The following is a 16,320-nucleotide window of genomic DNA, read 5'->3' as shown; positions in this document are numbered from 1 at the left end:
ACAACTCTGCTATTAGTTATCAATTGGAATATAACCATTTGGATTGAGGAAAGACTTAGTTATAAATAATGCAAGGAACAGAAATACGGGGAAAATTTAGACCAGTAAAAATGTGTCATCTTTATTCAAGTGAATGTATTTGACCTAAATATTCCTTAGATGGAATATTAAATAAGCTTGTCCATACCTCTTTTATTCTTCAAGTACACAAGGGGTAAACTGGATCCCTTCCCAGCTTTTTGCTTTAATGTCCTGTTCATCACATTTCACAAAATACTATATCTATGATTATCTCAAAATTACATTTTCTAAAGAGTAGATTGTACATTACTGGATCGGCATGCAGTTGTCATAAAGAGCATTTTCGAAGAAGTGTATTGGGATTCCATCTTGGAAGTGTTGAAGAGTAGGCTGCTTTTCAGCATGTTTTTAATGTGGGTTTTGGGGAAGCAAGGCAGTTTTAGACAGGCTGTCAAGGAAGAGAGATTTGGGGGAGTGTTTTGCTTGTTTTCATTGATATCTCTTACAGTAGAGACATTTTTGCCCACTTTATTATTTGGGGGGGTGTCATCTATAGAATACATAGTGTGCTTGTAGAACTTTTAAAAATTTAATAACATCACTTTAAAGTAGATAATATAAAAATAATCCTTTTGAAAATTTTTGACTATTCAGTCCTTTCCCCACACCAGGCTCGGGAATTACAAGCCAGAGTGCTTAAACGGGCGCAGATAGAACAGCTGGATGCAGTTCCTGCACAGAAACAGTTAGCAGCTGAAATTTGTGCTGACATTGCAAAACATTCCACAGCCCAGCGAAACTATGAAAAAGCAATTAAATTTTACAAAGAAGCTCTTGTTCACTGTGAAACCGATAACAAGGTCAGTTCTCCCTCTTACTATTTTGCATTGTTTTCCCATTCAGTTATTATATCTCGCAATACATTGTAATTTCTGAATATCCACAATGTAGAAGTGGATTTGCAATTATTTCTTCTTTATGATATACATAGACCCTTTAACTTTCTCACCTGCATTGCTTATCATGATAAAATAATTGTATGTTCTGCCAATTTCTGTCTCTTATACAAACTCCTGATTCAAGTGGTGGTCTGCATGCACTCTGAGTTGTCCATTAGAATATATATTGGGCTTGTGTTCACATACCAGTTGAGGACATGTAACATACGTACATTGTTAGTGGAGATTGTTTCAGTGTTGCTTGTTGCCTGTCCTCTGGAATGAGGTATTAGTAATTATAGTCAGTTGAGACAATTTCTCTCTCTTCTTTATCTGTTTTACAAGCTTTAGACTTTTATCTGGATTTGGTAGGATTCCCTTTTTAGTCACAAAATGTTTAGTGGGGTTTTTTTTTCAGATTAAAAATAAATATATTAATATATTTTTTGTCAATTTTCCATGATTTTCTCTCATAAATCAGTTGTATATTTAGGTGTATGTGAAACCTTATTTTGCTGCTTCTTATTGTACAGCTGTCAGATTCACCAGCTGCTAAATTATCCGCATATCACCTGGTTTTAATACTTGTACTCATTGTAGCTTTGGGAAGGACTTAGATTCTTGAAACCACAACTTCAGCATCTTTGAGACCGGCTTTTCTCAAGGCAACTTGTAAGAATGAGGAAGAAATAGAAAAATGAATTGGGACAGGAATAAAAATATCCTTGAAGTCTTCAAAGGAAGGTGATTTCCCCATTCTACCATTAAAAAGACAGGGAGACTGCCTGTCATAGTATAGGTACAGCTATGGATTCTGTGGTATGCCACCCCACTAATTCAGTATCAAAGCCATAATCTACTTTTTTCTTTCACACCAGTACTGAAATGCCAATATAGCACTTTCTTTCATTCTTGCTAAAATCATACTATTGAGAGAGTCCCATTGTTACAAGATATGCTGTGCACTGGCATTTGTACTGAATATCTGCTAGATGCAGTTACTGGAGACTTTTGCTTTATTCCTGCTTTGCTAGCAACACAAAATACAATGACATCTTAGTAAATCTAGGACTGAGCTTCTGATTAAGAACTTGTTCCCTGCTCAGAGTTTGAAAGCAAAATACTTTTGGTTACCCACAACTAGTTTAAATCATAGAATCATAAAATAATTAGGGTCAGAAAGGACCTTAAGATCATCTAGTTCCAACCCCCCTGCCATGGGCAGGGATACCTCCACACTAGACCATGTTGCCCAAGCCACTGTCATCTCATTGTATTTCTATAGGTTCGGTAGGGTTGACCTTGTTTTCTTCCATTCATTTTTAAAAACATTGCTGATACAGGGTTTAATTAAATTCTTTTAGATTACTAAATATAAATTCGAGCTGTTAAACACCCACCTATTTCTTGATGTCTTCACAGAGTTTACTTTCTTTAAAATTACATATGGAAGTATTGGAAACTCCTATGAAGCTGTCTGTACCTTGTTTCATAAGAACAAAATCCTTTATGTTCCAGCTGAAGTAACTCATACAAGATTTGAAATGTTGTGTTAAAAAAAATTATTCTGCTAAATGGGGAGAGATTGTAGTCCATGTCATAAGGCTTTGGGGTTCTTTTGTGTTGTTTAGGTTTACATAGTTAAATTTAGTAGGTAATACCCTACCTCATTTGTCTGATCAGATAAGAGGCAATGCAGTTTCCAGATGCAAACTTGGAGCGGATCACCGACTGCATCAAGGACATCATTTCACAGTATCATTGTTGTTTGGGTTGGGTTGAAAATCTAGACTGCTTTCAGTAACTAGAATCTAGTATAGAAGACCATTCTTCTCTGACTTGCCTAAGGCAGGAAGCGTTCCTTGACCAGCACGTTGCTTTTCAGTCTTCCAGTGTTGTGCACAGAAGAACAGTGGCTCAAAGAAAATATTCATAGTAAAAATTCTTACATGCATGCTGTCTCCATATCACTTCAGTGCTTACCCACCTACCTTTCTGTTTCAGAGTTATATAGTATATGTTTGAATATGTGAAGAATGGGAAGTAGGAAGAAAACAGATGTTAAATATTATGCAAGTAGCCTTCATATCCTGAGTAGGATGTTCAAAATACTGGTTTGATTCAGAAGTGCTATTCGCAAGTGTAACCAGAGAAAAAATTGCCATGTAATTATAAGTTCCTCATTTTTGAAAACAAAATCAAAACACCGTGTAAAATTAAGCTGGAGTGACATTGCTTACTGTTTATCTAATGCTAATTTTGCTTTGTGATTGGTTTAACTCCTGTTTGCTTCAATAGGAAGTTGATTAAATCTGTGGTAACTCTTGTGTTTATAAACTTTTCTGTGGCAATTTATTCAGAATAGTCTATGATGGAACTTTAGCCTTAAGGATGCATGCTTATGTACGTTTCGGTTTGTGAATATGTGTTCTGAGGTTGCTTCAGAAATGGATCCACACATAGCCTTAATTCAAATGAGAAAATGAAATGCAAATGAGAAAACGGTTTCTGCTGGAATTTGCTTATACTCCAGAACTAATTGGTGAATGCTGATGAGGTATTTGCTTCTGTCAGGGAATTGAAAACTACTTGTATTTACATTTTTTCCCAAGAAAATTATTATTACCAAAATAATGTAGTCTTCAGAGCAGTTCTATCTGGGCAGCTCTCTATTGAATGTACCTCCAGGATTTCCATCTGAAGAAGAAAAGTTTTACCTGTTTTAAAGGTGAGGGAGTGGAAATGAATTTACTTGACCAAGAGCCCACAGGGATCAACAGAGAAAGCTCTCACTTTAGAAGAGAAATAAGTTTTCCCTGGGGTTATGAAGTCTCAGGTTAATACTTGTAGAACCGAACCAGCTTCCTTCATCTTTGAATTACTTATAATTTAATATTTTAATATACAGGCGATGTTGGAACTTGCACGTTTGTATCTTGCGCAAGATGATACTGATGCCTGTCAACATCAGTGTTCCTTACTACTGAGGAATGACCAGGATAATGAAGCGGCAACAATGGTACGTGCTATTATACTAATCCTGTATCAGGATTTTAATTTTAAAGTTTGTGTGTCTACAATGTGATGGATCCATAAAATGCTACTTTTAAGAAAGGCTGCAGCTTCTAATTTCAACGTGAAAAATCCATTACAACAAAATGTTTTTCTGTTTATGCTGGGTAATCATCCAGTGTGAAGTTTCTAGCAATCACAGCCCTTGTTCTATCTTCATAGCAAAGCGATACTAAACCAAGTGCCTAAAAAAAACTTCCAGAAGACAAGAACTGTGTAGTTAAGGTGGTTTTACATTCTTATACAATCACAGATAATCATATTCCTTCTTAAGCATTTTTAATCTCAGCTGCAGATTCTCTGTACAGGGTATGCATACTTGCCTGCTTAAGACACTGCTCAATAGACTGAGCAACTTTTGCTTTAATACAGTAGGAGCAAAATTATTTTAAGATGGGAATAATTTATTTTCTTACAGCAGTCTAACATCTGGAATTTATCCCAGTATGGTGCAAGAACAGGGGTATTTGTTATTAAATCTACTCTTTGCCTCTCAGTGGAGAAAAAAATGAAATAATGTGGTTTACTTCTACTGTTGAAGTAGTTGTCATATTTCTTTGTCCCTAACTTTAAACTAATTTTGCTTTTCTATGTGCTTAATCTACACATAATAATAAGGAAATTATTATTATTATTAGGAAATAAGAGTAAAACTAAAGAAGTAAAACCCAAGCATATTTGGAAGTTACACCAAAATGTTTAATTCTCTTTTGATTTCTACCTTAAGTGAAAATTTGAGTTATGAGCCTGTACCTGCTCATTGTTATCCTCTCTATCTAGAGAGAGAGTTCATTTTCCAGAGAGTAATGAAAAATCCAACTCAGTTTACTTCTTGCATAATTCCTGCAGCACTTTAAAGCTATAGTTTTAGCTCCCCACTTTTGCAGAACTGAAGTTAATTATAAATGACAATTGATAATATTTTGCTTTGTTTTCTCTAAATTGGTCCATATTGTAGATGATGGCTGATCTCATGTTCAGGAAGCAAGATTACGAACAAGCTGTCTTTCATTTCCAGCAGCTCCTAGAACGCAAGCCAGGTGAATATTTAGCAGTGATATTTTTAATTCTTTCTGACACACAGTTCTAATGAGATAGAAGAAGAAACATCAAAAAAATACTTTGATTAAAAAGAAATGTGCTATTTATAATGTAATGGATCCTATAAACAAAGACCATTACTGTATGTAAAAACATAAAGCTATTTTAGGGGAAGCTGAGAAAATTATTTGTTGTATATACACTAATTTGCTGCAGTGTAATGTCTATTGTTTACGTCAAGCCAAATATAGATAAGGTGTTATATACTTGTAACTGTAAATCACTTGCTCTTGTGTTTAAGATACGAAGTGCATGAATGCAAAGCCTTTTATTTCAAGATTAATAAAGGAAGCTTTCTTATATGAATTTGAAATTCCTATAATAAAGTTGCTCTTAGCAATTTGCAAATTATGACCAGAGAGAAAGCCACTAAAATCTATTAAGACAGTACTATAATGAATGTAAACCTTTTTAGAGGACTTTGTGAAAGAAGTCGTGAGAGCGCAGCAAGTGTTTTTGTTTGAGTGCTTTTGAAAGTGAAGTACAATTATCTTTATAAAGGTTTTCATAGAAATATCTCAAGTATCACTTGATACCTTTGTTTTTGTATCTGTGGTTGCTATGTAATATGCCTTATGTATTCCACCATATATCATTTTTGTATGTGAAGAAAAGGCAGGCTCTTTATTTCTTAAGCTATTCATATAGCAAATAACTAATTATTTGTATATTTAGATAACTATGCAACCCTCTCACGATTAATTGATCTCTTAAGAAGAGCTGGGAAACTAGAAGAAGTCCCAAGATTTCTTTTGATGGCTGAAAAACATTCTTCCAGAACAAAGCTTGAACCAGGATTTCACTACTGCAAAGGGCTGTATCTTTGGTAATTGCAATTATAATTAAGATAAGGTTTATTTACCCATTATCATTCAAAGGTGCTATATATAGTGTAATAAGTAAATGATAAGTAGTACAGCACTACTTTCCTTATTACTTAAGGTGCTAGGACTTCAGGAAAGTCTCCTTTTCTCTTCTGAAATACTTCCCCGTTAGCTCCTCTTTAAAATGAAGCTATCTTGTCTGTCTCACATGCATCTTTCATATTTCCTGTTTGTTAAAAGGGAGGAATATTCTTGCTGGTTCAATAATACAATATTACTTATTTTCAAATTTTAGAATTTATGAGGCTGGTTTTTGCCTGCAAAACCAAGCTACTCGCAATAATGTGTGTTGTTTGAACCTTGCATTATCAGTGTGTGCAAGTGTGTAATCTGTTTTATAAATACTTGGGTTTCCTCATGGGATTTGGTTGGGATTTGAGGCAGCAAATTTTACTTGCCCATCTTTAAATATTTATCTGTGTAGGTATACAGGTGAACCAAATGATGCACTCCGGCATTTTAATAAAGCTCGAAAGGACAGTGACTGGGGACAGAATGCAGTCTACAACATGATTGAAATTTGTTTGAACCCAGATAATGAAACTGTGGGTGGTGAAGTCTTTGAAAATCTGGATGCTGACATAGGGTAAGTGAATGCAATAAATATTGCAGAGGTTCTTCTGTCATCCCTTTTCTCTGCTGCTACTTAATAATGTGCCTTGAATTGCTGGAAGTTTGAGCTTATCTAATGCTTCAGATGTTCTACTTACTGTATATATACCATATAGTATATACTATACTATGTTGAGCCCATTCTAGACTGTGATAATTCAGTCTCAAGCAGAAAAATACAGATTTTTATGTGGAATCCTGTTTACTTGCAGTGCGAAAACCAGCTTGTTAGGTTGGAACTGCAGTGGTTGCAGAAGAGAATCGATGTAGAATGCCTATGTAACAAAACCATCTTGTACAGAATGGCATGCCTTTAGCATGGAATCAATACTAACTTGTAATTAATTTGGTGATTATTAAAAAAATAAGCTTTTACAAACACTTTCTTTCTGATGACAGTAATTCAACAGAGAAGCAGGAGTCTGTACAGCTGGCTGTAAGAACAGCAGAAAATCTTCTGAAGGAACTCAAGCCTCAGACCATTCAGGGTCACATTCAACTGCGAATCATGGAAAATTACTGTCTCATGGCAACCAAACAGAAGTCAAATGTTGAACGAGCATTGAACACTTTCACTGAAATAGTAGTGGCTGAGGTTAGTAACCTGTATCATTTCCTCGGTCTTCTCTCTCACACTACAGGATTTTTTGAACTAGTCTTGCGGTTTACGTTCAGGAGTGGTGGCATGTGTTAGTGCAATTAATTTTAAGGACTTTTTTTCCCTGTTAAAGAATGTTTTATATAAAATTTGGAAAAAAAAGCCATTCTGAAATAACTATGTCTTTTAGAAGTTTCCATTGGATTGCAAATTTATAACTCAATGCTAGTATTGCCAGTTACTAAAATGTGAATAGGCTATTCTGGTTTGAGTTGCTGGGTTTGCTTTTTAATTCCCAGTCTTGCCAACAGTGTGTCCAATGATGTAAGTTGATACAGTACCTTCATTTTGTAACCAGAAACAATTAAATATAAGCTGGCTTTATGTGATTCATGGCAACTTGACAAAATTGAGATTCCAGGCCAAGATTATCTATCTGCTTAAAATTCATCCTTATGATGGAAATCTTCATTATTTTATAGCTAGTTGTAGTCATTAGTTTTAGGATTAATAAGAGATGCTCTTGTTACCAGCACCTTTCAGCAGATTTTATTTAAGCACATTTAGACACATTTAGTGCGTAGGAATGCCAAGAAATACTTAAGTTACTACTATCCATTGACTCTGTGCTAAACCGCTCCTTGGCTGAGGGGAGCATACTGATGGTTATCTTGTGTATAAGGCAGTTCTGAGAATCACAAGGTGCCTCCAGTACTGGCTTCCAAGTCCTGCTCAGTATTGATCTGACATTCTTTGAATATTGAATGGTTTTCACATGGTGACACAGTTCCAGCAAGAAGAATGCTCTAGTCTATTTAGTCTTCTCTCGAGGGTCACATAAAACACAGTTTTAATCTTCTCAGAAATCAGAGGTTATTGATCCATGCTAGGTGTGACGCTTGAGGGAGAGGGGAGATCAGCTGATCATTATGTGGAAGAGGGGCTTTTGGTGGGGTCTTTTTTCGTTTTATCATTTTATTTTATTTAACCTGTTATGGCAAGCCTATTTTACAGCACAACCTTACAAAGAGGTGTAGGTGCAGAATCCAACAGTGAGCCAGGAAGGCAGAGAAAAAGAAAGAAGCTTCTAAGTTAGCTGCTGATAGAGCTACTCTCCACATTTAGGAGGTAGTATTGGGATGCAAGCCCCATTCTCCTCTATACTGCATGCTAATAAAGGCAGGATTTTAAAAATCATGCTTGCTCCTGCACTTCTTACTGCTTGTTTGTGGCTCTTGCATAGAATGGTGGCTTTTAAAAATCCTGTTTGTTATACATACCTTTTGGATACAGGTAGTTTAGACTTATAATTTTAGGAGCTGTAAACCTAATAATAGGAATCAGTGTCCCTGTTATTGACATTTGACAGGCACTTCTAAAAGTAGAAAATACCGCTTGTATTGTAAGTTCAGGTGAGTTTCTATCTATCTGATGTATTTATTTGTGTATCAAAAGGATAGGTCTTAGTGGTATCAGAACGCTTCTTGTTGAGATGAAGTGCCTGTGGATGCTTTCAACATATCCTGAGCCTGAAGAAGATAATTTTGAGCTCAAATTATATTCAGCATCTTAATTATTTAACATGGTGGTTATCATGGTTAGTCTTACAGAAATAATCATAGAATTAGATGGAAAACATGTTTGTAAGTTTGGATGTTCTACCTTTATTTCCTGAGATTTAGCTTTTAGTTTAAGTTTTCGGATACCAGGTGGAAGTCTTACTAAAAAAAATAATAAATGTTATAAGCAAAATAAAAGCACCAAGCAGTCACTGCTTTTTATTGCAGAAGGATCATATACCAGCACTTTTGGGAATGGCCACAGCCTACATGATCTTGAAACAGACTCCACGAGCCAGAAATCAGTTAAAACGAATTTCAAAAATGAGCTGGAATCCCATTGATGCAGAGGAGTTTGAAAAGAGTTGGCTTCTGCTTGCAGATATATATATTCAATCTGCAAAATACGATATGGCAGGTGAATTACTAAAGCGATGCCTTCGTCATAACAGGGTAAGTGCACATTTAAAGTAACCTTCTATTTTAATTCAGGTACTTTGCCCTTGAAACATGATTCCAAAATATGTTTCCTTTTCCAATTGCCTGGTGTTTAACTTATTAAGGAGAAATAGACCAAAACAAGCCAGGAAAACAGCAACTTCACACTGGAGGATAGTAAATAAACCTGTAAATGCTGCTTAGTCATTTTTATTCATATTCTGTAATAACTTCTGCAAGTTTTAGCTGTGGGGACACTAGAAGCTTAAGGTGTTTATGGAATGTCAGAGATGCACTTTTCTAAGCCCCGCAAACCTGATAAAGAAAGATACAGCCGTATAGATTCTGGAGTCTATAGGAACAAACACAGATCTCAGCTTTTGTGCTGATTTCTCATAATCGCGTATTTTCATCTATAGACTTTGCTTTCCCTCACATGAGGCATATCCAGTAGTTCCACAGATGCTGTGCGGTAGGTTCAGGATGGTATTTATGTTGCACAGATTTGGTTTGGAGAAGGACCTGATTCTGTGTATTTCTTGTTTGAATAAGATAATGTTTGTTATTCTGTCGCATTTCCTCAACCTCCTTGAGAGCTAGACTTTTTTGAACCTTTATTCTTTTTATTTCTAAATATAAAACTAAGAGGCAGCTACAGTAGTTCTTGGTATAATGTATCATGTACTTCTGCAGAGATGCCCCTTAAAATAGGATGTACTACATTTCATTTTTACAGAAAATGAGTTTGCATTTTAATTAAGAAAAAACTCTGCCTTAAGGTCTGTTACACACTCATCCAGATCACCAAGGGAAATTGCAAAACCCATACTACTGGAGGATAAACATGAGTCATCTCCAAAATAAGACACATTTGAAATAGATGGTCTGTTGAGCAGTTATATACCACAAATGACACTTTGTTGCAGAAATTTCTAAGCTGCTTTAAAAACACAGCCTACCAAGGAATTTGTTTTCCTCTAAAAAGTTTGAGTCCCAGGAGGAACCTAGATAAACAAGCTCTGTTTGATAGGAAGGAGCATGGCAAAATAGAAGTCTGCAACTCCAGTTCCTTAACAAAACAGCACAGTAAAAATACTGACTTTTCTCCAACTTGCATGCAAAGCAGCTAAGCAGGAACTGTAGTATCTTGTTAATTCACAAAACAATATTTCACATGGTGTTCTTCAATATGGAAGATACTATTTGATTGAGAAAACACATTATAGAATCATAGAATCACAGAATAGTTTGGGTTGGAAAGGACCTTAAGATCATCTAGTTCCAACCCCCCTGCCATGAGCAGGGACACCACACACTAACTATGTCGCCCAAGGCTCTGTTCAGCCTGGCCTTGAACATCTCCAGTTATTGTGATTAATTAGTTTTTAAGATTGCTTTTAGCAGTCAGAATTGATTGATATGGATATATACACACACACACACACAGTTTAAGTAAATAGATTGAATGAAAACTTCTTCATAAAAGCCTAGTATCTTATAATATGAGTTTGTTTTTATTTTAAAAGACTTAGGTTTGGCTAGTGAGATCCCAGTGAGCAAACTTTCTGTGAAATTGGGGTTTCTATTTTATAGCTTCTCTTGATTTTGTACTTTTTGTTTGTCACAGATGGGAGAGGGAGTATATTTTCATCCTTATCTTACAGGCATTCCCTTTCCTTTAAGTGGAAAATTATAATATGAAAGTTTGCAAAAATAAGGCTATGAAAATACCCTTTTAAGAAAAAGTGAAACAATATTTGTGGAAGATAATACAATTTGGACTTGAAATGTGGCTGCCATAGGGTTATTGTTAACTGAGAGAGGTATCTACAGGGTCTAAGCATCTTTGAAGGAATAGTTGCAGTGTCCTCTGTGATGAACTCTGTACTTGATTTGGTGTAACGTAGGAAGTCACCATGCATAATTCTGTATAACTGATTTGTGCTACAGATGTTTCAAATCAAGACTGTATTGTCATCGAAGTTAGTATGAGTATCATTTATGCTTTCCAGTTGTACAGATTTGAAGTATTTAACCTGTCAGTGTTGTTACAGGTAAGCTTACGTAAATAAAATTTGGAGGGAATATTTATATTTTGCAGTCATGCTGCAAGGCTTATGAATACATGGGATACATAATGGAAAAGGAACAAGCATATAAGGATGCAGCAATGAATTACGAGATGGCCTGGAAATATGGAAATCAAATGAATCCAACAATAGGTATGTATACATAACCTATAAGCACAATTTCGGGCATTACAGTAAGAATGAAACAGCTGCCCTTTACTGGAAATACTGGTTTTAGTTTTCCGTAGGGTATCACTGGTTTTCCTCGCATGAAACCCACAGATATTTAAAGGTGTAGTTAACAGTCATTTGGAAAGGCCCCATGGCAAGAGGTAGCAGCTTTATGATATTTCACAAGTTTCTGGTTTTGTACAAGGTTTGGTCTGAAAGGGTTTTAGTTTGCTTTTTGTTAACAACTTTATCATAATTAAAGCATTAAACTTTAATAATGTATTTATAGTAATGCAGTATGTACTGTCTACTATAGTAGAGAACCTTTTATATATAACCTGATATATATATGATATATGGCAGATCATCAATTTGTTTCCTTCATTTTGGTAATCAGACAAATTATCTATTTATATGGGTTTTATATGCATAAGTAAGGATTTTAAAAATTAAATATTTAAATGTTTTTAAATATGTCTGGTTTAAAAAAGGTGGTTAACTGAAAACTTGGGATGCTATTAAGGTTCCACTTTGGATGGTTAATTCAAGTCTACACTAAACTGTCACATTTTTAGATTTATTTTAATATAGGAAACCCTTTATGAAATACATGCATAGGATGAAATGCCCTTTCTTACTCAACACCTATAGTCTGTCTGTAGGTACCAGTGCTGGTGGTTTACAGAAATTCTGTTCCAGGTTTTGGCCTATGTTTGTGGCCCCTCAAAAATGCATGTTTCTTGTAGTCTTTAATCTGTGGTCTTTTTTGTGCCCGTAAGTTTTTTAGTGTTAGGATGAGATAGCCTTTGGCATGAACTGGAAAACCAGTGGTTTTTTAACAAGCTTGTTAAGTGTTACGTATATGAAATACACATTTTATTTCTTTAACTGTAACTCCTGAATGCTGCAGTGGTTTGGTTCATGATTAATCTATAACTCATATTAGATAAAAAGTAGTGTTTTATTAATGTAACTAAATGTTTTGTGGTTTATTTCCTGCTTTTATAACACAGTTAAAGATATAAAAATGCATATGCAAGGATGCATTGCCAAAACGCATTACCCTGTGTGCTGTGAGTCAAAAAACTAGGAGGGTCAAAGCAGAATGAAGGCTCAGATCTCGGTAATAAAAATAACTGATGGAAATCTGACTTACTTTATATAGGAAGATCTCTAGATATCTAGCTATGAGTTTGGATGCAGTGACTGTTCCTAGTTGCTCCTGCTCCCATAGTCTGATGCATGAATGTCTTGGTTTAGATATTACAGTTTTTGAGTAAATAAAATGTATTAGAAGGAAGAAGTTTTAATAGTAAAAAGGTGTGGTTTGGGTTTTTTTGAGTTTGTAAAGAACATATACAGAGACTTTGAAACCCCCTAGAAGGTAGGAATTGAACAAATTACAAAATCATTTGGCGTCTAGACAGGAGAATGCCTTAGTGAAGTTAAACTGTGGAACAATGTTGCATACAGAAAGATAAGAGTGTGATATTGACGGTACTACATACACATTGTTTTCTAGTTTACATACATTGTGAGAATTGTCATGCATAAAAACTAAAATGGTTAAAGCAGCACAAACTGCGTCTGGCAAGTAAAACTGTATAAACTGGTATCAGATCCCCCCCTAATCACTTGCTAGTGAGGATAAGTTCCAAAATGAAATATTTAAAATTTCAAGTTTTGGAAATTGTATGCTTGTAACGATGTTTTCCTCAGTCCTGATCTCTGTCCAGGCTGCTATACTTGAGCTGTATCTTTTATGTTGGCAGTATCAGCCTGACATGTTGCTATGCAACTTAGCTATGAGACTTTTTTTGAGTGGTCTGCTGGCAGTGGAACGGAATGGCAGAATTCCCTAGTTTGTTACTGCTATCCTGATTTTTTTTTTCCTTTTGTCCTTTAATAATGGAATTGCCTTTGCAGAGAGACAGTGTATTATAGGTCACAGCGAGAAACTCTGTGGGGTACCATAGTAATTAAGAGAGGGCAACCATTATGTGTTGTCTGTAGTAACACATGCTCTCCAGAATAATGTCTCCCTTTGATTCAGACGTAGCTATCAGTGTGTAAAGGACTCTTACTTACGACTTGAAGTGACTTTCAGTAGAAATTTTGATCTTTACAAGCTTAGGAGAGAGAATAGTAGAAACCAAACACACTAACCTGAGAAACACACAGTAACCAAAATTAATTAGTATGTGATCTTTTCGTTACTCAGTACAGAATTATCACCCCTTTTCTTTCCCTCTTTTTACTTACAGGATACAAGCTGGCTTTCAATTACCTGAAAGGAAAGAGATATGTTGATGCAATCGATATTTGTCATAAGGTAGAATTTGTATATGTACTTGATACTCTACTGTAGCAACGTTCTTTTACATGTTGGTCCTTATTTTGTTGAGTTTAAATTTCTAGAATACATGACTGTCAAAAAGACACCTAATTCATTAAATTGGATTAAATTAAATATCCTGTACATAATCTGCTTGATCCTGAGCTCCCTGGCCACCAGGTAAATAAAAGATAAAGTGGCTGACTATCATATGCAAAAGCATATTCAAATGGTAGCACCTTCATTTGGCCCTCTGCTTGCAATTTAGTAAATCCATACTGAATTATAGCTGAAGATGTTAATCAAATGTTAACATCAGAAGACACCGATAGAAAGAGACTTCCAGTATTATCTTTGTATGGTACAAACATAAACAGAGCATATGCAGAGTAAGAGGAAGGGTTGCTATTACAGAAGAATGAACATTCTGGATTAATAATTACTAGGATTAATAATGAAATAAATTATATTTGCTCTTTGGGTGGGAATGAAGATACCTAGAAAGGACAAATTGGATGGAAGCATAAGGGAGAAGAGGGAATTGAAGGTCAAGAAGATGAAGTGGGTAGAATATAGTGAAAGAGCCTAAGGAAGTGAAGACATAGGAGCAGTTTATCTCTGCAAAGTATACTTAAAACCTTGGAAATGTCTCCAGAGGTCACTGTTCTGAATGCATGCATTTCAAGCCACCCAGAGGCTTTATCCCTTGGCTGATGTCTTTCACACTGAGGTGACAGGGCAGTGTGAAAGGGAAGCAAGGCATCTTTGATAAAGCTGTTCGTGACCTCCATGCATGGGAGTCTCTAGCTACAGTTAAGTATTTATGGATTCTTAAAACAAACTTGTTACGCTGTTATTTTAGTTTTAGAATGGGTAAGCTTAGTGAATAGTGGGATAACCAAACAGTATTCTTTCCTTTTAGACACAGAATTTTGGGGTTGTTTTGTCTTTTGACAGGTCCTTGAAGCACATCCAAACTATCCAAAGATCAGAAAGGAAATACTTGACAAGGCCCGTGCATCACTAAAACCATGAGTTGGGGTTTTTCTTGTTGTTACTTATGGACTTGTTTAATCTGACTTCAGGAACTATGAATGAAATACTGCAGTGACAGAGACTGTGTCTGTACAAAAGCATTGTGAATATGTTTAACTTAATAACACTAGAGATCTGGATGATTTCCAGGAAAAATCTGTAGCCCTGAAAGAAACTGTATTTATTTTCATTCAGGAGGGAACACTGCTTACGTGTGTGCTATGTAAAGTGTCATCCAGCATTGTAAAAATGTTTTAAAGCATATAAGTCATTATTTTGTCTGTTTTAAATAGGATAGGTTATTGTTCTGAGTTCTATCTAATGCAGGTGCATTGTTAAGATGCTGAATATTGGTTTGTGTAAACCATTTATTGATAATTATAGTGTAATCTTTATTCCTACAAGTGTATTTCTAAATTAGAGGAGTTTATTTTTCATATATTATGAGCACATTTTATTTTTTTAATCTTGAAAAAACAGCTATACACATTGTTCTCAATGAAACTTACATTTTTAAGACCTTATGTAAATATTCAGTAAAGGCTTTTATAGATCATGCAAGTCTTACACAGAATTTATTTTATTATCATGCTTTCTATTCCATAAAGAGAAATCTTTTAAATCATTAATTTGGAGTATTTAGTCTTTCAACATTGTATGTGTAGACAGTATAGTCATATGTGCAGAAGTTAGCACTCTTTTAATTCATATAAAACACCTCTCTGGAGAAACCATTTTGATTACAGGGGGTTATGTTCTTGTCTCACATACAGAATATACCTGTGGATCTTTAAGGGAGCAATAGCATGTCATGAATGAATGAGAGGAGTAGTTTGGTTATTTTCAGTGGTGCAGAATTTGTGAAAAAACAGATGCCTGACAAAACCCTTTGTTCATACTGCTGTTATTTGGTTTAAAAGCAGCACTTGATCTTGTATGTATTTGACTAGAAAAGTAATGTTTTGGTATGAAAAGAGAATACTTGATGCTAATGATTAAGTTTCTTAATCAATTTCAATTTCCTCCTTAGGTAACCAGCTTTTCATGTTGACATTGTGTAAAGTAACTTTCATTTGATTTTGGGGTTCCTTTTTTATGACAACTCAATGTTAAGGCTACAAAAGGGAATCTATTTACAATTGTATCTCATCTTGCTTATCAATAACAGGGTATTGTATCTTGGGTAATTATATAGCCTCGTTTCCTAAATAAATTGATATGCCTCACTTACGCAATGATGCTACCTACTGGTGGTTTCCAGGCTCTGCGTTCCAGTGCTTTTTGAGCTGCTGGTCAGCCAAACTGAAATCAGTAGACGCATATCAGGACTGTAACATTTCTACGAGATTTGTGTGAATATTAGAATTGAGAAAAGACACAAATAAGTGGCCTCGCCTTCCCTAGGGAACCTTGAAACTTAAGCTGTAGCCTTATCCCTTCTGTTTGAGCACTGGCAATGAATGTGTATGTAACTGTACCAGGCACAG

At 35.3% G+C, this 16,320-nt stretch overlaps 1 protein-coding gene across 1 annotated transcript; it reads left to right on the top strand.

The window, feature by feature from the left end:
• Window positions 1-675: 675 nt before the first annotated feature.
• On the top strand, window positions 676-14,833 carry LOC104408010 (tetratricopeptide repeat protein 21B-like; the record flags this gene model as incomplete). Its single annotated transcript, XM_010017443.1, has 10 exons — window positions 676-881; window positions 3,868-3,978; window positions 4,990-5,071; window positions 5,808-5,958; window positions 6,441-6,602; window positions 7,028-7,223; window positions 9,014-9,238; window positions 11,325-11,445; window positions 13,728-13,795; window positions 14,756-14,833. Coding segments are annotated over 10 exons (1,400 nt in total), but the record flags the coding sequence as incomplete, so codon positions are not given.
• Between the last annotated feature and the right edge of the window lie 1,487 nt (window positions 14,834-16,320).

Source organism: Nestor notabilis, unplaced genomic scaffold, assembly GCF_000696875.1.
Source record: "Nestor notabilis isolate BGI_N333 unplaced genomic scaffold, ASM69687v1 Scaffold27146, whole genome shotgun sequence".
Classification (NCBI taxonomy): Eukaryota; Metazoa; Chordata; class Aves; order Psittaciformes; family Psittacidae; genus Nestor; species Nestor notabilis.
Note: the sequence above shows the minus strand (reverse complement) of the source record. Positions and strands in the feature narration are given on the sequence as shown.